The following is a 27,996-nucleotide window of genomic DNA, read 5'->3' on the forward strand; positions in this document are numbered from 1 at the left end:
AACACATCAAAAAGTACACAATCTAATGGAAACAATTTCCACATAAATCATAAGATCTAAAACTAAAGATACAACAATAATACAATAACAGCAACAGCTCTCTCAACACCACCCCACCCCCGTAAACAATACTCCAGCCCAAGAATCTTTCAACAGTCTTAGCTTTTGTAGCTGGAGTCAGTCAGCACTCCACTCTCCCAGGCCAGATGGGAAAGGGCCAGCAAGGCAGGGTGCAGGTCTCCCTGTTGGTCTATTGAAGCAAAAACAGCAACAAAGTACTGTTAGGGACTAGCACAGTTATTGTGGCGTAAGCTTTCATGGACTAGAATCAACCGCTTTATCCGCCACATGAAGCACAGTTCTTAATTGGCAGGTATATAGATGAAAAAAATGTCTACTTTGTATAGTGAAATCTGGTACCTTCCATGGTGCAAAGGAGTAGCTATGTTAATTGTTTGTATCTATGTGTGAGAAGGAGAGAACTTTTGTGGACTTCTGTGACTTGGCAAGCTGCATTGCATCTCTCGCTCTGTGTGTGTGTGTGTGTGTGCGCGCGCGCGCGCGAGTGCGCACAGGAGGGGGTTATTTTACCTGTCTAATTTCACCTGTCTGTTGTGCAGCTATTTAGAAATCTAGGAACCCTCCAGGGGTGCGGAGGAGTTGCCACACTAGGAAAAAGGTTAGCTGTTATTTTGGCATGGCTAATACTCATTACATTTTCTTACTTAATGGTGCTTATATTTATAGTTTCTTTTATCATGTCTAGTTAATAATAATAATAATAAATTTTATTTATACCCCGCCCTCCCCATCCAAGGCCGGGCTCAGGGCGGCTAACAAGCAATAATAAAAACAAGTTGAATGAATACAACTTAAAAACAAGATTAAAATACAACATTGAAACATTAAAATGCAGCCTCATCACTGGAGGAGAAAGGAAAAAAGAAAAAAGAAAGTTAGGGAAAAGTCAGTTGAGAAGTTTACAAAATGTAAATATTTCTAGAAGACTGTACAAAATAGTACAGCTAAATCAAAATGTATAGCTCTAAAATATGTGATATAAACAGATACAGAAGGTAAAAACTTAATAAAAATTAAAGAGAAAAACAATAAAACTTAAAGAGAAACTAACCAGATTTAGAGAAGAATTACTATATATATGGGGAATAGGGTCATTGTCTCTGATTTTAAATCCAAAACAGATTTAATTGACAATTGCAACTTTGAAATATATTTCATCCTAGTTGACGTTTTAAACCCTGTGGCACCAATCCTGCAAAAGCATATGTCCATTTTAAATTGCCTTTTGCTTCAGTGCAATGATTCATAATGCATAAAATGAAGAGTGTTAATCAAATATTTTACAGGATCAGGGTCATTTAATTTTCAACTTCTTAAAGAGTTTTGCTTTAAGACACATCATTTGAGACAGAACTATGTGATAATTAATAATATAATCAAGCTATTAGTGGCTGCCATGTATTCTTTTCCTTGTAATTAAAGAACAACTGAATATTTCTTCCTTGTTGGTGCAGAGTTGCAGATATTGTAGAATTGTCATGTAGCCTCTGTAACAGTCACATTCCAGCCTGGGCCCCTGGGTATCTGGGGAAGAGCAACTTGGCCACAACATCTCTTGTTGTGCATACAAGAGTCTACCCATCTCTTGTACCCTCACTTTCCCTATTTGAGGTACTTGCCACCACCAGATAAGAAATTACTTATTTGCCAAACTCAGTGGCATAGAGTGGGTTGTCAGCACCCGGGGCAAGGCAAGTAATTTGCGCCCCCTAACCCGTGGATTTGCGCCCCCTAACCCGTGGATTTGCGCTCCCTAACCCTAACCCCCAGATGTTGCGCCCGGTGTGGCCGGCCCCCCCTGCACCCCCCACGCTACGCCACTGGCCAAGCTGGCCATTCTCAAATAGCCTCCAAAATTTCCCTGGAGTTTCTCTGAAAACTTCCTTAGGTAGCATGATTATCCAATTTCTAATCATGAGAGTATTTAGAATAAACTGGTTTTATTTACTGCTTCTTCTGTTCCTATTCTTTACATTTCATCAAAACTATAAATTACTGATGTTGTACGCTGAAAGAAAATCAGATGAAAATGATGCACCGGTGGAAAGGACGCGGGTGGCGCTGTGGAGAGTAGATGAGCCACTGCCCTGACCCACCAGGTTTTCCTTATGCAACCCCAACAACTAAGCTTACATGGGTGGCGCTGTGGGTTAAACCACGGAGCCTAGGACTTGATGATCAGAAGGTTGGTGGTTCGAATCCCTGCAACGGGGTGAGCTCCCATTGCTCTGTCCCAGCTCCTGTCAACCTAGCAGTTCGAAAGCACGTCAAAGTGCAAGTAGATAAAGGCTCTGGCAGGAAGGTAAATGGTGTTTCCGTGTGCTGCTCTGGTTCGCCAGAACCAGCTTAATCATGCTGGCCACATGACCTGGAAGCTGGTATGCTGGCTCCCTTGGCCAGTAAGGTGAGATGAGCACTGCAACCCCAGAGTCATTCGCGACTGGACCTAACGGGCAGGGGTCCCTTTACCTTAAGTTAGCAAAAATGTGTAAGACAAGTACAAATACGTGTAAAGAAATGTAAAGAAGAAGAAGGTACCTTTTACCATATGTGGTAGTCGTGTAAGGTAATATCGTGTAAGCATTCTGGGAAATAATATATAATGAATTGGGGGGGAAATGATCAAAATAACTTTTGTAAAAAAAAACCACACAACCAGAAGCTTTTTTATTAGGAATTGTAGGTACCGACATCCCAAAGGAGCAGGAAATTCTTTTTATGTATGCGACAATAGCCACACGGATGTTACCAGCCTAGGGATGGAAAGAAGACAAAGTCCCTACCAGAGAGGAATGGCAAACCAAGCTGATGGACTATGCCAAAATGGCAAAACTGACCAGAAGGCTCAGGAACCAAGAAGACAGAAACTTCAAGAAAGAATGAGAAAAATTTATAATTTATTTAGGAGACCACTGTAAGCAGATGAAAACATTATCAGGATTCTAATAACACTTGTAATGTAACAAATATATGGACAATATGGAGAGATATAAAATATAGATTATGAAATAATATGCAGTTGAAAATGTCAACAATAGGACCCATGGAGGGGAGGGTGGGAAGTCTGGAGATTCAGAGAAATCTCTATATACAGATATGTACTTGGTATTCTAATAACTCTACACTTGTAAAATCAAATATAAATGATTTCGAAAAAGAAAACAACAACAAATTACTGAAAGAGAGCTGGTGCCTTGGGTGCCATTAAGATTTTAGATCTGCAGTCCTGAGCACATTACTTCAATGTGAGCCCTATTAGGCTTCAGACTTGCTTCCCAGTAAACATTATGTTTAAAATTAGGAAGTGTGGATTAGTTAATTGACCTGTTCAGAGCCTTGAGTGTGTCCCATTAGAATGTGGTTTGCACTCTGAGCCTCTTGAAAAAATAATCCTAAGGAAGGAATGAACATAAGAGTCACCATCCAGGGTAACAGCTGTCCCAGGCAGAAACTCAACTGGTGGGTAGAGATGAGTCTGGGAAAATATTTCACTTTTTGAATTTGTTTGCTAAGAACCTTTTGTTAGGTGAAGAGGAAGACAGGAACGGCTTCTGAACTTAGTAATACAGTGAAACCTCATATTATGTACCGTCCTCCTTTCGAACGCTTCGGGTTACAAGCTCCACTAACCCGGAAGTAGATGCTCCCAGTTGCGAAGTTTGCCCCGTGATGTGCGCAGAAGTCGTGCAGCAGCAGCGGGAGGCACCATTAGCAAAAGCACGCAAAAGCATGTTAAGAACTGTTTCAGCTTAAGAACGGACCTCTGGAACGAATTAAGTTCATAACCGGAGGTACCACTGTACTCAGGTTTAACTAAAAGGAACTATGGCATTGGGTGATGTGGAATGCTTGTAGCTGCCATCACCTTTACTGCTGTGTCTCAGACATTAGTACTATATGGCACATAATAAGAATCCATTTTTCTAACACTAGATAGGCAGATGCTTTAGACCAGTGGTTCCCATTAGCTAAGTACTGTGTCTTTCAAAAGCCAAGCCATGGACCCCCTACTTTTTTTGGGGGGGGGACAATACCTCTGTGGTAGTTTTTGTTATGTGAATGGTGCCCCAGACCCCCAGCTGAGTTATGCAGACTTTCCGGTATCCATGGACCACCAATTGGCAACCACTGCTTTAGACAGTTCATAGGCAGGGCGTGATGGTAGCATTATTATGGAAACCTCAACTGAGTTAAATGTGGTCTGCACAAGTTACTGGGTTTGAAATATCAATTAAGGCTTCCCTGCAGATATATGATTTCAGATTATATTCCCAAAGATGGGACAGGTCAGCCATGGCATGTTCCTTCTCTCCAACACCCTTAGGTGCAACCTGAAACCTGCAGAGCACCTAGCTGAGCCTCATGTACTAGGCATGCCTACAACACTTCATCTTGAAAGTGGACTGTGACCAGATGCAGACTCCATGGCTTCAGCATCAGCCAATATATGTATTTTTCTCTTCTTCCCACCCACCTTGCTTTGCTTTCCCTCTGGCCTGAAGAAGAGTTGTGGAGAACTCAAAAGCTTGCACACTGCTTGGTGTCATTTTGGTTGGCCTAATTAATATGTCACTCTATTGTAGATTTTGGAAGTTCACTATTTTTGCTTACGGTGGTGGTTTGTCGAGATTTGATCTTGTAGCATTCCTCACACTACTTGCTTAGTTTTCCTCCTAGAACAGCTTGGTGGTCTACATAACATATACACATAGAGTCATTGAGGCAGTTTAAAGACTAATAGATTAATTACTGCATCAGCTTTCATGGACTAGAGTTCACTTTACCCAGTGTATGGTATCTGACGTATCAGGATTCAGTGAAAATTTTAATAAAAAGGCAAAGCCATTGTGTACAGGACTGGATCTGCAAAAGTCTGCAGACTGCCTCCAGCCAGATCTCTCTGGCTAATAGTGGTTCTGGATTACACCCTAAATCTGGGTCAGTTTAGAGCATCCAAAAAAGAGTAAGCCAGCTTCCTGTCCCGATTCTCCATTATGGGTGTGTAAATTCCATAAAATGGGTTAGGATTTCCCTAGCCCTCAGGACAAAAAAAAAATCCGTGGAGGAACTTGACCGTCAAGGTTGCATTACAGAGGGCTCTTTCTAGTTCAAATGAATGTCAGGTTAAATACACCCCCCCCCCCCCGTTGCACCTTTGTCAAACAAGCATGGGGAGGATGCTAGCCAAAGAAAGATGAGTTTAACCAAAATGCAAGCAAAAAGGAAAGGAACACATGACGCAGTTAGACAAATCGCTCTGCTTCATAAACAGGGAAAGGAGATACGAAATAAGTTTAAAAGGGGAGCGTAGAAACCAGAAACGCCGAGTCCTTGGCTTGCTTTTGCCTCTCTCCAAGGTGCTGAATGACTGAGCATTGTAAGCAAACCATTCTGTTCCCTCCTTGTGACTTTGGTTATAAATTTATGACTACGAGCCGCTTCAACTGCGACTGGGTCTAAAGAAAGTTCATCCCAGCAGTTCAACCCACAACGCAACAGAGTGCCCTTGCAACGGAGTGTGCCGGAAAATGCAGCTTTTAAATGCAACCTCAAGTGTCTATACAGTAGTTGAAAGTAGCTTCTGTTGGAATATATGGGGCGGTTCTCCTATAGATCGGGCTGCAAAGAGCAAGTAGGTTACAAACAGACGCTAATGACCTTCTCATTCTAACAGCTATGATTATTGCTTCACTGACCGTTAGTTTTGAGTTCTGAACAAATTTGCTGTAAATCCCGAGTGGAGACTCTAGACTGTAGGAGCAGGTTTATGGATTTAGAGTCCCGAAAGAAAGAAAGAAACCAGAAACCAGAATAACATTGCCTTTTATTTAAATGTGTACTTTTTAAACTATGTAAATCCAAATAAGTGGAAATTTTAACAAGAGTAGTATATGTACGTTTGTAGTAGCTACAAGCTGGGAAGAAGGGGAGCGATAAATCCAATGATATCGTCTGAAATTATTTCTTGTGCTGCCCAGTCCTATACATGTTTACTCCAAAGTAAGTCCCCCTTTAACACCCAGTTGAGACTGTTTAAGAATGCAGCCTTCATCTTGAGCTTTTTTCAACATAGTCCCAAAGGGCATCGCTTTCAGTCGGAGAAGTATCTGATTTGGCAACTAAAGTCAGTGCCAGAGTAAACAGCAAGACAAAACTTCTGTTCCTTGTTCATCGCCCCCATCCAAATCATTGTGTCCTGCTATTTGTTGGTTGGAAGGACAGAGTATGTACTCCTTTTGCTTCTGTTTCGAAGAAATCGGTGCACATATATTTAAGAACAACCAACAAACATGTGTTACAAGCCAAATGTTGTGGCTTAAAGGAAAATAGACGAATTCTCTGCAGACCAGATAAGCTGCTTTCGCAGTGAAAGGAGGAACTAACTTCAAGGAACTAACTCTCTTCAATTTACTTGAGAGTAAATTCCACGGCAATCCGTAGAAATCGTTTCTATCTAAGCATGGTTAGGATCCGTCTGCAATCAATGTTTTATAAAACGGAACGGGGAAGGAACTTCTTTTGCTATTATTTACTATTTATTAATGCTAAGGTATTTTTTCAAGGTTTAGCAGTTGCCATGTTAAAATTTCAGGCATTAAGCAAATGTAATCACGTTTGAAGATGAGCAAAGGGTAGCTTCTGAAGTCTCTTTGAAAACTGGTTTTAAAAAAGAAAGAACTAAGCTAAAACGTTTATTCCCTTATGTCAGAAACCGAGGGGATTAAACCTGTTGATACGAATATCGGTAGGTCTTCAGACCAACAGGTTTAATCTCTTCCTATGCAAATGAAATATTTTATAACAACTTGCATCGGCCTAATATACGCAAAGCGCTGACGCCCGGACGCCTAATATGCCCGGGTTTGCAACAAATAAAGACTTGGGGAAGAGAGAAAGAAACTGCAAATTCGAAGTGGGATTTTGTTGTTGTTGCTCTCGGTACTGAAGCTCCTCGTTCCTGTCCCTGTTTCCCTTTGCAAATATCAAGGTTTTGCGCGACGGAATGAAATAAGAGACTCAGCTAGAAGCAGTTTCCAGAATAGGCCGCCGGACCCGCTCGGCAGCTCCACCTCTTGCTCTGCCACCGTCCCTGCGCATCTTTCTCAAATGCAATGTTTGTGCCACTCTAGATGCCTCTGTGCAAGGGAGATGTTTGTTTTGTGTGTTGCTTTTTTAGGTGACAGTGTACCACTGGAAGCATCTCCCCCAAACCGCCCCATCCCGGGTCCTCTCTAAGATCCCGGAAACTCAGGAGCCGGTTCCACGGGTCTTTCTCTTGCGCAAGCCTCGCTGAGACGAGCACTGCGCAAGAGAAGCGCGAGCCTCGCTTGCCCGCCTGAGCCTGCTTCTCCCCCGCTTGGGCTCTGAAACTGATCAGGCTCAGCTAAATCTCCAGCGAAATCTGGAAAGCTTTCCTCGCTTTTTTCTTGTTCATGGGACGGACCATTTCGCCTCCCTTCTTGCTTGATGTCCTGAACAAACCGAAGCAGCAGACGACCCAGATTCAGACCAGATTCCATCCTTGCGCGTAGTTTCTTAAGGGAAAGCGCCCCTTTGGCTTTCGCGGGGAAGGAACTTGAAAGAAGCGAGTTATGTTAGCCGTCCGATTCGCTCGGGCCTAGAAAGGAGTCGTCGGGCTGCTGTGGAATATCTGTGTATCGCCCTGCTTCCTTCAGACGAGGGAAGCCAGATCTGTTTGTTTGTTTTCAGCAGCAGCCAATTGCCTTGGCAAACCCTTTCCCCTTCCCCTGTCCTCTCTCTCTCCCCCCTCCCGGGCTTCGCTTTCTTCCTCTCTCTCCCTCCCCCCTTTCAAAGCGAGGGGGAAGAAGGAGGCGAGGGTGTTCTGAAGCGAGAGCGCGACTCGTCCTTTCCCTCCCCCGCCTGGTTTAAAGGAAATCCCGGCGAAGGTGTGAAGTGCTCGGCAGGTCTTGCACAAACACAGCCCGACGCAACTGCCGCGGCGTATAAAGCGGGGAAGGGGGGCGGGCGCGACGGCTTCGACGCGGGGAGAAGGGAAGAGGCCGGACTCGGCCCCAGACGCCTTAATGGGGCCCGTCGCCTTTTCGAGGGGAGGTGTGGAATGGGCCCCGTTGACAGCGCTGACAGGGCTGAGGGGAGCCTTCCGTCGCTGCTGCTGCTCTGAGGGAGCTTTCCGAGGTCGGCCAGCCGGGAAGGCGAGGCCCCCCTCGTGGACGAGGGAAATGGCCGCTTAGGACGCAGACGGCCCCGCTGAGCTCTGAGGCGTCGGCTCCCTTTTCATCTCCTCCCCTCAGAAAGTTGACTTGTGGCCTTCAAAGGACGTCGCCCAAAAAAAACCAGGCCTCGCTTTTACATTTTAAGGGAAGCTTTAATCGTAGTTTTTTTGGTTAACCCACGTCAAGTAGGGGCTACTCTAAATACCCAGCAGCTTCTCATAAAGTCCGTGTAAAGTTTCGTGTAAAGAATTGAGGGGGCTGGTGTGTGGGATCTTTTAGAAATTATTTTAAAAAGCACTTAAGAGTCGCAGGTGACTTGTTCCAATTAGTAGCTGTCTAATTAAATTAGTGTCACCGAGACCAGCCAATAGGTGGGCGAGGGAAGGAGAGGTTCGCCGGCGAATGGAGCCGCCTCCAAGCCCCTCCCCGGCTGCGGGAGAGGAGCGCGCGCGCGCGCGCCTATAAAAACGCTCCCTGGCTTGGTCAATCGCAGTCAATTGTGTGGCATTTAAAGGCGGGAAGGTCAGGTGGGTGGGGGCGGCTTCTTCTTGTTGTAAATGAGGCTACCACAGAAGGCGGCCCAAGCCCTTGTTCGGTGCCTTTGAGGGGAACCCAGGACGTTGTTGTGTCGCCGGCTGAGGCGAAGTGAGCGCCTAGTTTTGCGCCTCCCGGCAGAGCCGCTCTCTCGGAGTTGTGAGGGGACTTCTGGGGGCGGGTGGCGAGCGGGGCGGCTCATCTGAGGCGATGCAGCTGGGGGAGCAGCTCTTGGGCAGCCCGGCCAACCTGCCCGGCGCCCCCTTCTACCCGCTGGAGAGCGCGGGCGGCCGCGGCGGCTCGACGCGCCACCTCAGCTCGGGCTCTCCGCCGCGCCTGGACTTGGACAAGGGCGCGAAGAAGTTTGGCGGCGCCTCGGGGCCTCCGGCGGCCGGCCTGCTGGGCGAGGCCGAGGCGGCGGCCGACACGCCTCCCTTCGTCGCTGGCGCCGCCGGCCAGGTTCCCGCCAAAGCGGCCTCGGGGGCCGACGGCGGGCGCAAAGGCTCGCCTTGCCCGGCGGAGGAAGAGCCTCTGCCTCCGGCTCCGGCGCCGGCGCGCTACACTCTGGACGGCCTGAGCCCCGAGCGCTACTACCTGCAGTCGCCCGGCCCGCAGGGCGGCGGCGGCGGCGAGCTGGGCGGCCCGTGCGCCCTGTTCCCTTATGCCGGGGCGGCGGGCGGCGCGCAGCCGGGCTCCATGTACCCGGCGTCGGGCGGCGCGCGCTACCCCTACGGCTCGGTCCTGTCTCCGCCGGGGGGCTTTCCCAGCGCGGCAGGCAGGACGCCCTTCGCGGCGGCGGCCGGCGCCTACCAGTACGGCCAGGGGGCGCCTCCGGGCAGCCTCTACAGCCCCTACCCGGCGGCGGGCTCGTGCGGCGGGCTGGGCGCGCTGGCGATGCCCGGCGGGGCGGGCGCGCTCCGAGCCCAAGTCTTCCTGTGCAACCGGCCGCTCTGGCTCAAGTTCCACCGGCACCAGACCGAGATGATCATCACCAAGCAGGGCAGGTAACGCCGCTGCTTGTCTCTTTCCTGGGGAGTCGGGGGGCGCGCGACGGGACTGCGGGACATCGGGCGGGCGGCGCGCTTTGGGGCAGATCGGATTTGCGAGGAATTGGCGCGGAGGTAATCCGTTTGGGAGGAACCGATTTGGGAGAGCGGCTCGAGGAGCTTTCGGCGCGGGATCTCATCAAATTCAGAAAGAGCTTGGGAAAACTCGGTTTAGTCTTAAGGGATCCGGGGCGGAATTGGTTTGCATTTGCTCTCTGCCTTGGCGTGCCTGTCATCAGGTGTGTCCCAGCTTTCCCCGGATTGTCAACAGTTGTTTTCTCCCCCGCCTCAAAGTTTTCCCTGTGCACATTTACCCGAGAGTAATCGCCACTGGACACAGGGGGGCTTAAATAGGAAACTAACATGCTCAGGTTTGCGCTCTGAAACTCATTTTTTCCCAGTTCATGTACTTAAAAGTATACGCTAATGGGGGGGGGGGCAGGAATTTGATTTAAAAGAAATAAAAAAACTTTTATTTTTTTAAAGAAGAAATTTCTTAAATCGAGCTGTGTAGTGCCGGTGTTTTTAAGCATCAGAAAACCGGACTTGCTTTTGCTTGGAAATAAAATCCGATCGTAATAAGGTTCTTTTTCGTTAGTTTACGATCGGGACGTTAAACTGGGGGAGGAAGGCAACGCCCTGGATTTATGGCACTAGCGAGGCCAACCAAATTTCAGGATTTGAGGGATTGGGGGTACCGGAGTGCAATTATAACAAATGACTGGTCGATCGAAACCTTCCCCACCGAAATCACCCTTGTGCTTGATTCGAAGTAGGACAGACATACTTGAAGGGTTTCTTTCTATCTCTCTTCTGCACACCCCCCAATTTAAATATATTTGGTTTCTTGTGTTCCCTAAACCGGCACTATCAGTCCCTCCATCATAATTGTTGATTGAGATAAAAGAATTGGGGACGGGGTGGGAAACAGAATGTGCCATTAGTTTCTGTCCGAAGAGCCTGGGAATTCTGTGCGTGTGATATATAAAGTATAACCTAGGGCAAGCGAGGGTTTGAAACTATTCCAGCCTTCGGATCTGGGTCTATTTGAGATGGGGTTGGTGGTGTCCCTCTTTCTTCGAGGTGCTGCAATTGAAAGGTGCTGCCCTCTCCGATCTCTCCTTCCGAGGCCGTCGCTCTGGATGGTCGCAGAAGACTTGGAGCCAAAGCCTCTCGTGGCGGCTCTCTCTAAATATAAACCCCGCGAGGGGAGCCGCCATCTGCCTCCCGCTCTCGGTCCAGGCGCTAGCCGAGGCCGGAGCGCGCTGCCAAAGAGCATCGGCGGGGGCTCCTGGCTCAGGGATGCAGGCGGCCTCGATTCCCTTTCTCTAAATGCGCGCCTTCCCCCCTTCCTTTCTCTTTCCAATACCAGGCGGATGTTCCCCTTCCTGAGCTTCAACATCACCGGCCTCAACCCCACCGCCCACTACAACGTCTTCGTGGAAGTGATCTTGGCGGATCCCAACCACTGGCGCTTCCAAGGGGGAAAGTGGGTGACGTGTGGCAAAGCCGATAACAACATGCAAGGTAAGAGACCAGACTTTACTGGAGAGGTTGGGGAACGGGCAGGCAAGGAGACTTTTTTTGTCTTGCCTTCATCTTCCTTCCATGCCTTCATTGCTTAATCCAGAATCCAGATGCAAAGCTCTTTATAGACAAGGAAGGCAAGGAAATTAATTGCCTTGTCATACAGCCTTTTGAAATGTGGCTTCTGAATCGAAAGGAGATGAATCCTCTCCAGAAAGTGACTTTGTGCTTTTTAAAAAGGGGGGTTTGGAAGACTCCTTTACTCCAGCTTGCTAGGAAATTAAAGGAAGGCTCAGCATCTTTCCTTCTTTCCCCCTTTCATGCTCATGGTTTTATTACAGACCCTGCAGACTCTCTGCCACTGAAAGCCAATGGCTGCAACCCAGCATCCTATTAGATGTGCATTCTTGTGTGCAAGTATTTCCTTTGCCGTGCCACACAAGAGAGCGTGCATTTCATCTTGATATTATGTCTGATTTGGGGAAATGTCTAATTCACACAAGTACACTTAGGAGAGATGAAATGCACCTTTCCCTGATTCTCGTCTTCTTTCCATCTTGCAGGTAACAAGGTTTATGTTCATCCTGAATCTCCCAACACTGGAGCCCACTGGATGCGACAAGAGATCTCTTTTGGAAAGCTAAAACTAACTAATAACAAAGGGGCCAATAATAATAATACTCAGGTAAAACAACACACTTAAATTTGGTTTGCTTAGTTGATCTGTGGTTCCTGGAACCTGAAGGAAGATGCAGTAGGTTTTTGAAACAGGTCTCCAGTAAATTCTGAATTTGCTGGAGTCATCTTGACAGTACATCTTGTCCCTTTTTTAAAGTTATAAATTGGCATGTGGACATGGGAACTAGTGCCGTATTAAAGGCTTGCAAAATTTGAAACTATCCTTCCCTATGTTAGGTGGATTTTTAAAAAAGTATTGTGCACTAACAAAGTGTTCATCTTTTCCAGATGATAGTACTTCAATCTCTGCATAAATATCAGCCTCGTCTCCACATTGTGGAAGTGACAGAAGATGGTGTTGAGGACATGAATGACTCCTCTAAGACACAGACATTTAACTTCCCTGAAACGCAATTCATTGCTGTGACTGCATATCAGAACACTGATGTAAGGATAAAATATGCTTGGTATGCTAAATAGCTTTTATCTGGGGCATGCTATGATACCCTTCATAAATTAAGAGGTAAAATAGGAACACAAAAAAGAGTGTGATAAACGGAGCTTTAAATACCTTTGTTAACTGGAAGCAAGGGGTGGTATTCAACTGAGTTTTACTCCAAGTAAACCCATTGAAATTAATGGACCTAGGTTAGTTGTGTTCATTTCAGTGGGCATACTCAAGAGTAAAATATAGTTGAATACCACTCAAGCAGCTCTACATCTATCTGTTTTACTACTGCTGTAGATATAGTTGTTAACTTGATTTCCTAAAGAAATACACAAAAGCTTTCTAAATAAGTACCTCTCCTTTTTGCATGTACAAAGGAAATTATCATCGTCTTTTTACAGATTTTGAGGTATCTAAGTAGACACCACTATTTTGTCTTTTCAGATCACACAGCTTAAAATTGACCACAATCCTTTTGCAAAAGGCTTTCGGGACAACTATGATTCGTAAGTAGTATTCTCATCTCTATGTGGTACAAATAATTCTATTCTATAAAAGTGCAGATTTTTAAAAGTATCTTAATTTAAGAGCTTTTTGTATTGGTAGCTAGCAACAGTCTTCAAAGTGTCTTACTTGAGAGCGATGGAACTTTCTTCTAAGCAAAAATAGTCTCCCATCTAGGTGAAAATGAGTGTTAGATTGCAAACTATTTCAGCTCTTCACTTACCTAAATTGCAGCAGGCAACTGACTGGGTTTGCAGAAAGTAAAAATAGCACAAAATTTTATTCTGGAATAAGGTCTAAATTTGCACATACACCACTGCAAATAAATAAATAAATAAATAAATAAATATTCATTTGTGTTTAATTAATGTTCCTCACCTAGCTAAACTTTTTATATTGCGTTTCAAAGTGAACTTAACTGGGAGAATTTGCAGAAAGTATACATTAAAATGGACTTTAATATTTGTTGACTTTAATCTTGACCATATAATAAATGGCCAGTCCAGCATGATCTCCTTGGGGCTGAGCCATCCCTCCTTGCATGCTAATGCCAACATCCTAAATGGTAAAGAACAATATCTTAGGCGTTTTTCTCTTGTGTTTGTAGCATGTACACAGCTTCAGAAAATGACAGATTAACTCCATCTCCCACGGATTCTCCTAGATCCCACCAGATTGTCCCAGGAGCCCGGTACAGCGTGCAACCCTTCTTCCAGGAACAATTTGTCAACAACCTGCCACCGACTAGATTTTATAACGGGGAAAGAACTGTGCCTCAGACAAACGGCCTCCTCTCGCCTCAGCAGAACGAAGAGGTGGCCAATCCTCCGCAGAGATGGTTTGTCACTCCAGTCCAGCAGTCTGGGGCCAACAAACTGGACATGAACTCTTACGAAACAGACTACTCTCCTAGTACCTTACTTCCTTATGGGATCAAGTCCCTCCCCCTGCAGACATCCCATGCCTTGGGCTATTACCCTGACCCTACGTTCTCCTCCATGGCTGGATGGGGGAGCAGAGGCTCTTACCAGAGGAAAATGTCTGCTGGCTTACCTTGGGCCTCCAGGACAAGCCCTCCAGGTTTCTCCGAAGACCTGCTTTCTAAGGAGAAAGTGAAAGAAGAAATGGGGTCGTCCTGGATAGAGACGCCGCCATCCATAAAATCTCTAGATTCAAACGATTCTGGAGTCTACACTGGCGCTTGCAAAAGGCGGCGACTCTCCCCAAGCACGTCCAGCAACGAAAACTCCCCAACGATGAAGTGTGAGGACATTAATGCCGAGGACTATGGCAAAGACACTTCCAAAGGCATGGGCTACTATGCTTTCTATACCAGTTCTTAAGCCCTAGTCTCTGTGTCAGAACTTGACTTGGCTATAATCTTTCAGTGGTGTTGCGGAGGTCTTTTGCACAAATGTTGCCAAAGGAACTCTTTACCTTCCCACCTTTTTGAAAAAAAAAATGTTCTTGTGCAATTCCATAGAAGGTGCCAAAGCTTTTTGACTGACTTCTGCAGGTAAAAAAGGGAAGAAACTGGGTAGCACTCCAAAATGACTTGGCCTCTTTACCCCCCACCCCCTCCTGCTCCCCACCCCCAGCTAAGGAGACAGCGAGGGAGAATCTCTAAGCATCATTCTGATTTTAAGTGTGGCTTTCAGAAAGGGCCAGGAAAGGAGGGGGTAATAAAGCAAAGGTTGTACAATCTGGCCAGTGCGTAAGTGCTGTGCACTAACAAACAGTTTGAGGGAAGAGTTAGGTGCTTATTGAACAAATTACTACCCTATTGGATCTATTGTTGTAGCTGAATAGTGGAAATATTCAAAGTGGAGGCTTTATCAATAGAATATTTCTTCATGATGTATGCAAAAACCAAACTTTTGGCTCAATGACTAAGCCTTGCTTTTTTTCTGGGGAGATTTTAAATGACTTGGCAGAAAGTTATGGCAGTGAAGGAATCCTACAAAGGTAGCAAAAACCCAGTATTAAATGTACAGCTCTGTGTTGTCTAGATATATTGTGGACTATGACAAAACATTCTGTGTAGTTCTAGTCATGGCAGTGCAGTTGAGTGTCTGAAGCCGGTGCGTGTTGGGAGTTCTTTATTTAAAACAACTTCAAAGTGGATTCTGATGCTGAGAGTACATCAAAATATATATTTATTGGTAGGTGGTGAATGTATTTTTCAGCCGTTCTGAACTGAGTGTTGTAACTCCTCTTGCTCAATTCTATAAATATTATGAGACAATGCCGAGGTGGCAAAAGACTTTAAAACAAAGCATTAGTTTTATTGCAGGGGGGGGGGGTGAAGCTGAGACTTTGTCTGTATATAATGATTTTTAATAAATGTGTTGCAATGATAGGTGCTGAATTCTGCAAAGGAGAATTGAGAGTCGGTGTGCCCTCTATCCCTTGTTAGTAATAAGTTTGCAGCAGGACCTTAGAAACAAATTTAAAATAACAATAATTAAATGTAAAAAATGTGGAAGTCTAAAGCTACTTAAAAGGCCTCCTGTGCTCCATCGCAAAGTGGGAAATTAGTCCAATGAGGACCCAAAAGCAAAATGCAGGAATCCAGTTCTTCAGTGGCTCGTACATGAGTGATGGCCTTCAATAATGGGGAAGGGGCTCTTTTAAAGTGGGGGGGAGGGGACCAAGAGCCCAGCTCCTCTTCCTAACAGCTGCAGGGCTAATCTGAAAGAGCTGCCCACTTTCTCCTGCTCCAGACACCAGGGCTGGGGAGTTTGGCAAGCTTCAACTTTACCTACCCAGATATTGTGCAGGTGGGTCTGTTGCCGAGTCCTGCCAGGTGGATATTTGCCGAAGCTGGTTGCCTCTCCGTAGCATCATTCAAAAGGAAAGACGTCTAGACTGGGATGGGAGCAAGGAAGAACAGGGTCTAAAACTCCTGTTGCGCGTCAGATCTAGTCCTATGCAGGCTAGCGCGTCTCGAGGCATTTTGTCTTTCTTTATTCGCGTGCTTTAAATTCATTATGAATGTTTTACTTGAACTTGCGCTCCAGGTCGACGCGGAAGCGAGGCGTATTTTTGCCTTGGCCTTCGGGGAGCCGGTTGACAAGAAGCCTTCTGCACCTTCCCCGAAAATACAGAGAGCGCTCCCTCTCCTGCAGCCGCGCGAAGGAGATCACGAACCGGGGCTTGGCGCTCAGCGGTGCCAAAACAAGCCCTTCTGCCGGGGAGTTTCCCCGCTGGGAAAGTGATGCAATCGAGGGCGGAGGGAGCACCTCCGATCCCCTTTTCTTGAGCTTTTGTTCCCATATAAATCAAAGCGGCAGCTCTCCACCTTGCCTAGAGAAGGGCTGGTGCAACCGGAGCCCATCCTCGCGCGTTATGTATCTTCTCTTCCCACTTGAAAACGCGCTGCTCCCAGTTTTAAAAACTGGGCTGTTCTCCTCGCATCTACCGCGGGCAACTGGGCGGGGCCTCCATTTTAATTTTCCCAATAACGGGGACGTGTAAATAACAAAAACTTTTGAAAGAGCCCGGCTTTAAAATGAAACAAATCTAAGCGCGACCTGATCCACAGCGCTCTTGCTATGGAGCGCATTGATTTAAAAGGGGACTTTAGACGGCCCCGGCGAAATGTACATCCTTGGGTCAGAGAACTAGTAGCTGGTCGTCTTGTCACTATGGATCGGACGCGGGGCGGGAATGCGTAAGGCAAAGCTTCCAAACGTGGTGTGGATCAAGTGCATTGCGATTGCTGGGTCATCTGACCCCCCCCCCCCCATGGTTTGCAGACGGAGCCATGCAAGGTCGCCGGAACAGAATATGCAGGCAAAGAGCTGATAAAAGCTCCAGTCCTATTTGCCTGCCTCCTTCGACAGAAGTAGGCTTGGGAATCATTATAAAGCTGGCTTTGGTGGGGCGAGATTTTACTTGTGCCGCGCGGAGCCTTGAGCGTTACAAACCTTAGCAGCCTATCCTTTTTCATGGGCGGCAAACGGGAAAGTGACCATTTGGACTGGGACTCCTTGGCCAAGGCATCGAGAAGCTGCGTCGGGTCGCTGCGCTCCGATTATAGGCAGCTTTTTGAGCCCACAGAGTTCTTACCCTTTGCCCATCTCCCTCCGCATGAAGAGTTCTGTGCGTGCCGAAGGCTTGCCATTTTCCACGATCCAACTGGTGGTCACCAAGCTACCCAGCTATCATTTCCCAAGGTCGTGGTTCTGCCTTTCTGCCAAACCGTGGTTCTCCCCTGCCTGCCCCTCCTCCCTCTCTCTCTCCCTCTTCCCAAGGTCTCTTTCCCTCGTTTTCCGTTGCTCAGTAACTCCCTCCTTCCCTTTCCGCCGCAGTGTTTTCGCGCAGCAGCCTGTATATTTTTGCACTGCACAGTTAACAAACAAAAAAAAAGGTGGTGGTTGGGGGGTGGGGTTAGAGAAGGTAGAGGGGGAGAGAGAGAAGGAAAAAACAACAACTTGCGAAAAGTCCTCACACTGTTTAATGGAAACATAAGTGCCTGGCTGGCCCCAATTAACACCTTGTGATAAGGCATTCCTAAAATGGGGGTGCCAGACACCAAATTGCGAATAAATGTATCTAATTAATCCGCCAAGGATGACACTGACAAACAAGCCTATATTTAAACCGAGATCGCAGGGCCTGGAGGATCGCGCCTTATTTGTTTACAATAACTGCGGAGGAAAGTTAAGAGAGCCCCGGCGGCTTTCCGCGAAGGTGACGCGGGGAGCGGGTTGCAGGAGCCTCGGCGCATCTTGCAGGCTGCGCCTGGGCAGCGGGGCGCACCGATCGAGCGACGGACGCCTCGAGGGGGCGGACGGGCCTGGCCTCCCGCCGTTTCCAGGCTGCAACCTCCACTGCAGAGCTGCACGCCTTATTGACTTTTACATTGCACCACCACCGAAACTGGTGCATCAAGCATGGCGTAAGGGGGTTTTCTGGGGCGGGCGGATAGCAGTACTGTTCCCTGCCCCGAGGGCGCGTACATTAAGCTGAACGGTGCAGCGGGAGCCGTGCTCATTGGTTACAGCCAAAGGGAAAACCCACCTCCAATGCATTGTTTTCCTCCTTAGTTATGCTCTAAAGATTTTTGTGTATTTCTTTTGTGTGTGTGGAGACCATGAAATGAGGCAGTATATAATAACAGTGGGTAAATATTCGACGTTACACGCAGCGTAGACCTATTGAAAGCAATGGACTTAAGGTACAGCAGTCCTTTGACGACGATCGACCCGGGGCTGCCACCAAGCAAACCCGCGGGATCGGTATTGTGGGGATGCGCAAAGTACGCGCAAACGCACTCCTCCCCGCCTGTTTACTTAAGAGCAAGCCTCGCTAAAGTCTGCGCGTAAACTCTCCAGGAAGGCTGAGGAGGAAAGTGATCAGCCGATATTTTCAGATGATGTTTTTTTCAACCTATTGACAGCGCAGTCCTAGCCGTGACTGCTCGGAAGGAAGTCCTATTGAACTCAATGGGGCTTCCTCCTCCCAGGTCTGTCGGGTTAGGATTGCAGCCCGAATTAGTTTTTGTTTCTTTTGTTAGTTGCCCGATAACATAGGCTCGCTGGGCGCTCTGCAAATGAAATCTTTGGCTTTTTCGTTGAATTACTGGTTCTAATCTGAACAGTGTACGATCAAAGGCAATGCTTGACACAGAAAAGGTGCAAGAGCGATTATGTATGGACTGACTGGCACGCAAATGCGCCCATACACATACACAGCCTTTCCGGTGATTATTATTTTTAATCGTCCTTTTGGTGCTACCTACAGACGCATCCGGATTTTGGAGAGCGCGGAGCGCGCGAGAGTTGATTCTCAGGCGCGCGTCTCTATCAAGCGAGAGGGAAACGAGACCCCGCCATTGGGGCGTCCAGAAACTGGACGTCTCCGGGGTCCCCGTCGGAAATCGTTCTTTAAAGGCTGTATACGCACCATACATTTAAAGCGTTAATTGAGGCCAGCCAAGCACACGAGTCCCCCGTCAAAAAATAAAATAAAAAAATGCTGGGAAGCGTAGTACGTTACGCGTGCTGGGAATTGTAGTTCGGTGAGGGGGTAAACTACAGTTCCCCGTATTCTTTGAGCTGGGAAGCCGTACGCTTTAAACGTGCCAACAGACAAGAAGCGACGAGGACACGGGTACACCCTCCCTCTCCAAACCGTCCAGGTTTCCAGTTGCAAGGGATGGAGAAAATCAGGCGCTTTTTTTAATCGTGTCAAGTCAAAGAGGACCACTTAATCCCATCTTAAACCCATTTGTGGGAAAGCCCCTGACCCGGCGCCCTCCTCGCTTGGTGCCCAGTCCCAGAATTTCCCCCCTAAGGAGCACGTCTGGGGATGTGCGCTTGCCTGCGCCCCTTTCCGCGCAGGATCCGCTGCCTTGTACAGGGGGCCGGCCAGGCGTCAGCTCGCGAAGGGAGCAGCGGACCTCGGCTCGTCAGCTCCCTGGGCTCTGGGGAAGCTTTTTTAAATTTAATGTTTCATTTTGTTTTTGGATAGGTTAGAAGCCGCCCAGAGTGGGTGGAACAACCCCATCAGAAGGCGGGGTACAAATAATAAAATTCTTCTTCTTCTTCTTAGCCAAGTAAGATTGTCTTCCACAAACATGTTTTTAACAGTGGGTCCGTAAGTGACTAGAGGCCAATTCTGGATCCACACGTCCTTCCACAGTGGGGACATTGGTTTCCTGGCGGGAGTTGATCATAGTGAGGGTTTGCCAAGCCTGCCTTGCTCATAGCGCGTTTCTCCCTTGCGTCCTGAGTTTTTGTCTTCAAAGTCCATGAAACCTCCAACTGGAGCGCTCGCAGGCCAGTGTTTCCCAGTTGTTGGTGTTTATACTACTTTTTTTTTTTTTAATATTTGCCTTGAGGGAGTCTTTAAACCTCTTTTGCTGACCACCGGCATTACGCTTTCCATAACTGGATGTCCGCAGGGGAGGCGGTTTAGAGGCCAGTTGGCCCTTGGTGGAAATCAGCCTTGGGAGGCTTCCTCTCAGAAGCGATTGCTCCGCCCCTCCCTCCTCCTCCTCCTCCTCCTCCGATCTCTTTCTCCCCAAGCGCATTTAAAGTAGAACTTCCGGCCCTGGGAAACATGCCCTTTGGGACTCCTGCGACTTTGTGCGAGAAGGCACGAGCGCATCGTTGGTCTCCCAGGCCGAGGTGCCCATGCTGCTGCCCGAGGCAAGCCACCCTCCCTCCCTCCTTCGCAAACCGGGTGCGCCCTGGAGCGCCATCGAGCACCTGCTCCCGAGTAGACCGCGCACAATAAGCCTTTTCCACGACAGCAGGAGTGGCTGCTTGCCTGGAATGGCAGGACCAGCGCACCAGGGCGCTGGATTGGGCTGTTTCTTTTCAGTAAATATAAGGCAGCTTCCTGCATTTTACTGAAAAGTCAAACTTTTGGTCCATCTAGCTTAGTGTTGTCTACACTGACTGGCAGCAGCTCTTCAGGGTTCCATGCAGGGAATCTCCCGCAGTCCTAAATGGAGAGGCCAGAGTTTGAAACAGGGACATCCTTCATGCAAAGCAGATGCTCTACCACTGAGCTTAATAATAATAAATTTTTATTTATATCCCGCCCTCCCCAGCCAAAGCCGGGCTCAGGGCGGCTAAAATAATACAACAGTCTAAAATCATTTCATTATAAAATTAATTCAAATCAAATTGATGGCAACCATTGGGTAGAGTTCTGTGAGGATTGCCAAAGGAGGGAGTCAGGCTGTGCCCTGGCCAAAGGCCTGGTGGAACAGCTCTGTCTTGCAGGCCCTGCAGAAAGATGTCAAGTCCCGCAGGGCTCTAGTCTCTTGTGACAGAGCGTTCCACCAGATTGGAGCCACAGCCAAAAAAGCCCTGGCTCTAGTTGAGGCCAGCCTAACCTCTCTGTGGCCTGGGACCTCCAATTTGTTTGAAGACCGTAAGTTCCTCTGTAGGACATACCAGGAGAGGCAGTCCCATAGAGTTAGGCTTGGGCCGCAATCCTATGCACACTTAGCTGTGTAGACATATACAGTATAGGATTAGGCCTGAAGGAGTGCCAGCCAGAGGCTAAAAATGAAGTACTGTACAATTACTTGGAGTACTTCCAGACAGGGGCTTAATATCCCAGATGGGTCATTAGTGACAGTTTCCATGTAAATTCAGGTTAAATGGGTGGTGGGGGACGGGTATGAACTGGTACCCTCATACCCATAACTGCAAAAAGAGTCAGAGCAACTTTCAGTAATGAGGAGCATGGATCCTGCAATAAACACCTATCTGGAAATGAAAAATGGGGGGAGGGCAATCATCTATATGTTTCCTTAAATGTAAGACATGCCGAGTTCTATAGAATTCATTCCCAGGTAAGCAGATACAAAGCATTGCGGTTAGTTTTCCCTGAGAGCAAGAAGTTTCTATATTTGCATGGAAACAAATATGCAAATATTTAAGTGAAGAATGGGAATCTCCACCAAGGGTGTGGGGTGTGTGTCTGAACATCAGGAGGGGGAGGTGTGCTGTAAATCAATCATTTGGACAGGCACTCAGAGGTAAATCCCTTCATGTTCATTGGGGCTTCCTCCCTGTAAGTGGGGACAGCCTGTTATTTCACAGTACTTGGAGGAAGGGATGCTGGTGGCGCTGTGGGCTAAACCACTGAGCCTCTTGGTCTTGCTGATCAGAAGGTTGGCGGTTCGAACAGGGCATCTTAAGTATATCTGGCGCTGTGGTGCACAGATCCCTCTGGTGCCCCCCTCCCCGTTTCCCAGAGTTGCCCACCTTTTTATGGCAAGCTTTGTGGGGCAGTCAGTGGCTCCTCTGGTGGGGAAGAGGCAGAGGCTCCGGACACGGCGCTGCTTCGAGGTGGGTGAGGGCGGCGAGCTGATGCCGGGAGGTACCGCGCCCAGCCTCCACCTCTTCCCTGGCACCCTCCAGAACTTGGCGCCCTGGCACCCCGTGCCACTTGCCTCTATGGACAAGGCGCCCCTGGGATCGAATCCCTGTAATGGGGAGAGCTCCCGTTGCTCTGCCCCAGCTCCTGCCAACCTAGTAGTTTGAAAGCACGCCAGTGCAAGTAGATAAATAGGTACCGCTGTGGCAGGAAGGTAAACAGTGTTTCTGTGCACTCTGGTTTGCATCAAGTGTTCTGTTGCACCAGAAGCAGTTTAGTCATGCTGGCCACATGACCCAGAAAGCTGTTTGAGGACAAACACCGGCTCCCAAGGCCTGAAAGCGAGATGAGCGCCACAACCCTATACTCCCCTTTTACTGGACTTAACTCTCCAGGGCTCCTTTACTTTTTTACCTTTACTTGGAGGAGGAACAGACTGATTGTGACAGAAGCTCTCTGGCCACAAATGCCACAATAAATAGCACCAGTGCACATCACCTTGGAAGTGAATACAGTTGTGTTCAATGAGACTTGCTCCTAGAATTATTTCTTTTCACAGACTAACAGCCTCAGTGCAATCCTATGCATGTGTACTCAGCCAGATGTAAGTCCAAAACTAGCTCAATGGAGGAGAATCACTCACTAGTAACTCCTAGTTAGTTTTTAAGGTGAACTTGTTGCCCTTCCATCAACCCCATCCAACATCGCCATTGCTCAGAGAGATGATTGGGCATTGCATCCACACACAGGTGTAGCAGCCTAGGGTTGGGGGGGGGGCAAATATACACTACTATTTCTGCAGCAGGGTCTCTGTCTCCAGCATCCTAGAGGCCTCCAATTGGGATGAAGGAGGAGCCTTTTAGCCAAGGTCTTCATATCCTTCCTGCCGATTGGAGTCAATCGGAGTGAAAGGAGATGAGTCAGCCATTGGCTTCTGGGGAAATTCTGGAGAAAGTGTGCAGGAAATAACCCTGAGGAGTGTGTGGCCTCCCTCCGCATGCTCCAATGCATACCAATGATGTCATGCAGGCACTGAGAAAAACTTGCATGCATGAGAAATTCCGGTCCAAGGATAAGCACCAATTTGGAAGCACCCTGATTCTAATGACTGTAAGGGGCTTAGAGTGAGCTGGGAAGAGCTCTGTGTCCAGAGACCTTTCCCTAGTCGAAGGAAACAATGGGCGAACACAGTCATTTGTTTATTTCATACATTTTATGTATTGCTTGATTGAAAAACAAACAAAAAGCGCCTTAAATGGGTCAAGGGCCAAACGGCATTGCCAGGATTGGAGCAGATCTTATTTCCTCTGCCTTTTTGTGTGTGGAAGAAAGCAGAAATGCTGCTCTGGAGTTTTTCTTTTTAGCTACAGTATGAAAGCTCTGGTAACTGGGCATCGGAGCTTCCCAGTACCTCAAAGAAAACAAATGTGACGCCATCTAGTGCCCAAGAGCACACATAGCAAGCACAGCTTTCTGCTACAATGGCTTCTGTTAACCCTGATGTACTATGTTTTACCTTCACTCCTGGAGGGTGTGGGCTTCTGAATGGCATTCATTGGGAACAGCAGGAGGAGAGTGTGTACCTAAACTCAGGTCCTGCTTGTGGATTTCCCATAAGCAACTGGTTGGCCACTGTGAGAACAGGATGTTGGAGAGTAGATGAGCCACTGCCCTGACGCACCAGGTTTTCCTTATGCAACCCCACCAACTAAGCTTACGTGGGTGGCGCTGTGGTCTAAAGCACAGAGCCTAGGGCTTGCCGATCAGAAGGTCGGCAGTTGGAATCCCTGCGACGAGGTGAGCTCCTATTGCTCAGTCCCTGCTCCTGCCAACCTAGCAGTTTGAAAGCATATCAAAGTACAAGTAGATAAATAGGTACCGCTCTGGCGGGAAGGTAAACGGTGTTTCCATGCGTTGTTCTGGTTCGCCAGAAGTGGCTTAGTCATGCTGGCCACATGACCCGGAAGCTGTACACCGGCTCCCTTGGCCAATAAAGCGAGATGAGGGCCACAACCCCAGAGTCGTTCACGACTGGACCTAACTGTCAGGGGTCCTTTACCCCTCCTAACAATATTGTTTCCCCAACCCCAGATAGGTAAGAAGGCTGTGAAGGCAGATGGTTTCATAAGTTTGAGCAACTTCATCGTTCCTTATCCATCAAATTAAAAGCACAGAAGTTTATGACACGTTGGAGGAAATATGCCAGTGTAGTGCTGTGGTTAGAGTGTCAGACTAGGACCAAGAGACCTGTATTTAACCCCACTTGGCCATGAAGTTACCTGGGTGACCTTAGACTATTCCCTGCCTCTCAGCCCAACTCACTTCGCAGGGTTCTTATGGGGATTAAATGAAGAGGGAGGGAGAACCACATATGCTATCATTGAGCTCCTTGGAAGAAAAGGTGGGATATAAATGAAATAAATAAATAGCCACACGATAGGTTAGAAACAATAATAAACTAGTAGCGTAATGTACACACAACTTAAAGGTAAAAGTGGGTGTATCAAACAAGCAGGACCTTTGCTCAGTAGTTACCATTAACATATTGCTATTTGCTGCGGTATTTTCTTCTATCGCTTGCAGTCACAAGAAAATACAGTATAATGGTAAAAAAAAAAAAAAAAAAGGTAAAGGACCCCTGGATGGTTAAGTCCAGTCAAAGGAGACTATGGGGTTGCTGTGCTCATCTCGCTTTCAGGCCAAGGGAGCCGGTGTTTGTCCACAGACAGCTTTCTGGGTCATGTGGCCAGCATGACCAAACCGCTTCTGGCACAACAGGACACCGCGACGGAAACCAGAGTGCACAGGAACACTGTTTACCTTCCTGCCACAGCGGTACCTATTTATCCACTCGCACTGGTATGCTTTCAAACTGCTAGCATGCCAGGAGTTGGGACATAGCAACAGGAGTTCACTCCGTCGTGGGGATTTGAACCTCCAACCTTCCGATTGGCAAGCCCAAGAGGCTCAGTGGTTTAGACCACAGCGCCACCCACTCCCTAACACAGTATAATGACTATGAGGCTAACACCCATACAGCTTTCTCTCTGTATGCCCAAGGTTTAACCTTGCACTTCATTCAGATGAAGCAATTCTCAGAATACCTAGATGTGAGTAAGCATGCCTCTCTTGTTCCAATTTTGGGCATGTATGAAAGGCTATGGTTCAATTCTAAATCCAGTTTTATATGGATGAAAGGACATTTTCTGCAAAAGTATTTACTTTTTATCCTGCTCTTGTTCTCAAGAAGTTCAAAGTGATGAACACAGTTCTCTTTCCCCTCCCCATTTTATATCTACAACAACCCTGCGAGGCAGGTCAGGGTGAAAGAGAAAGACCAGCCTAAGCTCCCCCAGTGACAATCCACTCACCAGTAAGAATTTCTGAACTAAGCACGTCCTCTCTTCCACTAGCTGGTGGGGTATGGTGACTTCCTTCCTGGGGGAGAAACATGAAAGAGAGGATACAAGTCAGCTGAAACTATAGTTTATGCCAAAGACTGACAGCATTTAATTGAGGAGGGGGTTTGAAGGCGACAAGGACAATATAGGCCAAACTTTCACTGAGGTGTTCAACCAAGAGTGGGGAACCCGTGACCTTCCAGATATTTGCTGGACTACAATTCCCATCATCCCTGACCATTGGTTAAGTTGACTTGGGTTGATGGGAGTTGGAGTCAAAACAACTTATAGATGGCCACAGGTTCCCATCCTTGTGGTAAATCTTTGTGTGGGGAGCAATACTCCTCCTAGATTTCAGGTGGACAAATTAGATTACCAGATTCCAGGCTGATATGCTAATTCTCTATGCATTGGGATGTATTTATTTTGGTGTGAAAGATCACTTAATCGTGTGAGCCCACACCTGCAGTTTGAAGCGTTGCAGCCCAGATACTGGTTTTCCTCGTCTGGGAGAGCCAGGCCATGGATCAGAGAGAATTTTTAGTAGATAGCACAATGGCAGAGAGCAGGAAGGACAATACCTCAGATATGTTGGGCCTACAAGGATTTGTCCATATGCAGTTAAGAACTCTCTGATTATCAGAGGATTTATATTTTGCTTTTCTGATTCCAGAAGCAAATCCACAAAGTGGTTTGCATCAGCAGAAGTTCATTAATTACCAAAAATCAATTTTAAAAATACAAGCAAAGACTATAATAAAAAACAGTGAAACGAATTAGTAGTGGATCAAAACACAAAAGGCCAGAGAGGGATCACTTCTTAAACCCGTGGGGAACCTCTGGCTCTCCAGGTGTTTGTTGAACTATAATGTCCATAATCCCTGACAATTGACCTTGCCAGTTGGGAGCTGAAGTCCAACGTCTGTCAGGCCACAAGTTCTCCATTCTTGGACTAAGGGAATAGGCACGTTCCTATAGGGCAGTCTTCACTAACCTCATGCCCTCCAGATATTTTGGACTACAAGCAGTGCGCTACTGGCTGGTCTGATGGGAGTTGTAGTCCAAAACATCTGGAAGGTACCAGGTTCACAAAGAACGACATGGAGGAGACAGCCCTTCAATTATTGTGGGTCCAAGTCATTCAGGTCTTTAAAGATGGTGACCAACATTTTGGATTTCACCCGGAACAGGACAATACCCATTGGGTTCCAGAGATACTGTAGAATACTAAACATCTGTAACAATGGGGGAACGGAGCTGGACAGGGACAATCAACTTGATGTTTTAGGATTTCATGCAACTGGAAGAAGAAGCATTAATAAAATTCACATTCTGTGTAGTTATTGGTTACTGAGGTAAATCTTTGTGGGCAGAAGTTCATTTTTCACAAGGCAGCCTTGCACATTGCCACGTTTTCAATTCCTTTTTTCCTTTCTTCTTTTGCGCCTGATTCTTCAGAGAGATTTATGATTATGTTGATGATGACCACGCACAGCCTTTTCTTCCCCTCCTTGCCTGGCAGAATATCCCCGTATGCTAATAATATGATGATGTCGGCTAATATAAATATTAATCTCATCCCTTTTGGGAAGGATTTTAGTGCTTGCTGGATTTCATGAAATATAATCCAGGGGAGAAGAACATTATACTGCCAGTGTGGAATGCAAACTACGATTTGAATAAAATGATAGGGATGGTATCAAATAGTTCCTTGAGGGAGTATTATGCTCTGAGCTGTCACAACGGATTGCCTGAATAAACTAGACTGGAGATGTGATCCTAATCATATTGATGAAACATTCATCTGAAAGAATGAGTACAACCAGAAGGGACTCACTAGGAATACAATTAAATCCTAATCTGGGCAGGAGAAATCCTCTGAAGAGACGATGGCAGGAAAACAATGAGAATAGGAAGGGGGAAACTAGGTGAGGCAATGTTCGGCTTTCTGGTATCGTCCCTCGGACCTCCATAAAGAAGGCAGCGGCCCATCAAACCCAGTCCACTATAATGTTTAAAAGTCCACTCCATGTTTTCTACTAGGCCTAGTAGACCAGAATCCGGAGCCACTTTAGGTTTTCCTCAGGGCTCACTTCCTTCTCACTCTAGGCTTGGTCAGCCAGACTCAGGTAGGCCTCAGCGAACAGATCTGTTTGCACTAAAGCTGCTTAAACGAAGCTGGACTTTTGCTTTGAAGAGCATTTCCCAGGGTCCACAAAGAAGCTTACTCAGGAATCAGTGCTATTTTTCTAGAAAAAGAGGTGCTGGAACTCGTCACGAACGCCTCCCTCGTTCTATTGAATGACAACAGCTCTGACCTGAAAAGTGCCGGAACTGAATTCCAGAAAGTTCCGGCTGAAAAAAGCCCTGATCCTTGGTAATCCAGGCATGCACCTGAAGTTCAAGTTCTGCTGGTGGTTCAGGTGCTGCTGGTTTAATCCTCCACCTCATCTCTGGTTGCTGTTTCCTTCTGATCCCTCTTGGCACCCGGCCTGCTTGTCTTCCTAGAATTGTGCCTGTTTACCTGGCTGATAAACCTGGTTAACCTGCCTATTTTTGCTTTCATACGGCTGGGGGGGGGGGGAGCCCTGCCTGGACTGTTGTATTGCAATCTATGTGGGGCTTCCCTTGCCGCTGGTCTCTCAAGGCTGCAGCTGGGGCAGAACCCCACAGCCCAGATGAGGGCTGGTGCTCCTTATCGGGCACATATCCTGCCAGCGCTGAGCGTGCTGCACTGG

At 47.3% G+C, this 27,996-nt stretch overlaps 1 protein-coding gene and 1 long non-coding RNA gene across 9 annotated transcripts in view; one reads left to right on the forward strand and one right to left on the reverse strand.

Annotated features, from left to right (window-relative positions):
- The window catches only part of EOMES (eomesodermin), a 152,668-nt gene extending 138,027 nt beyond the window's left edge, over window positions 1-14,641 (forward strand). For 7 of the 8 annotated variants that reach the window (XM_083404913.1, XM_083404912.1, XM_083404911.1 and 4 more), the window contains 5 exons: window positions 11,229-11,383; window positions 11,947-12,068; window positions 12,350-12,508; window positions 12,954-13,015; window positions 13,621-14,641. In XM_083404913.1, coding sequence (XP_083261039.1) covers window positions 11,233-11,383; window positions 11,947-12,068; window positions 12,350-12,508; window positions 12,954-13,015; window positions 13,621-14,356 — 1,230 coding nt within the window. In that variant the 5' untranslated portion in view covers window positions 11,229-11,232 and the 3' untranslated portion in view covers window positions 14,357-14,641. Of the gene's footprint in view, window positions 1-8,747; window positions 9,815-11,228; window positions 11,384-11,946; window positions 12,069-12,349; window positions 12,509-12,953; window positions 13,016-13,620 lie in introns of those variants that run through there. The other variant, XM_083404909.1, reaches the window with a different exon arrangement.
- On the reverse strand, window positions 155-27,994 carry LOC310660528. Its single transcript, XR_014503482.1, has 3 exons — window positions 27,487-27,994; window positions 25,229-25,295; window positions 155-250 (listed from the first exon to the last, which is right to left on the reverse strand). It is a non-coding gene; the product is annotated as an uncharacterized lncRNA (long non-coding RNA).
- Between the last annotated feature and the right edge of the window lie 2 nt (window positions 27,995-27,996).

The sequence above is a fragment of the Podarcis tiliguerta genome (genome assembly GCF_965153285.1).
Source record: "Podarcis tiliguerta genome assembly, chromosome: 12".
In the NCBI taxonomy this organism is placed as follows: domain Eukaryota; kingdom Metazoa; phylum Chordata; class Lepidosauria; order Squamata; family Lacertidae; genus Podarcis; species Podarcis tiliguerta.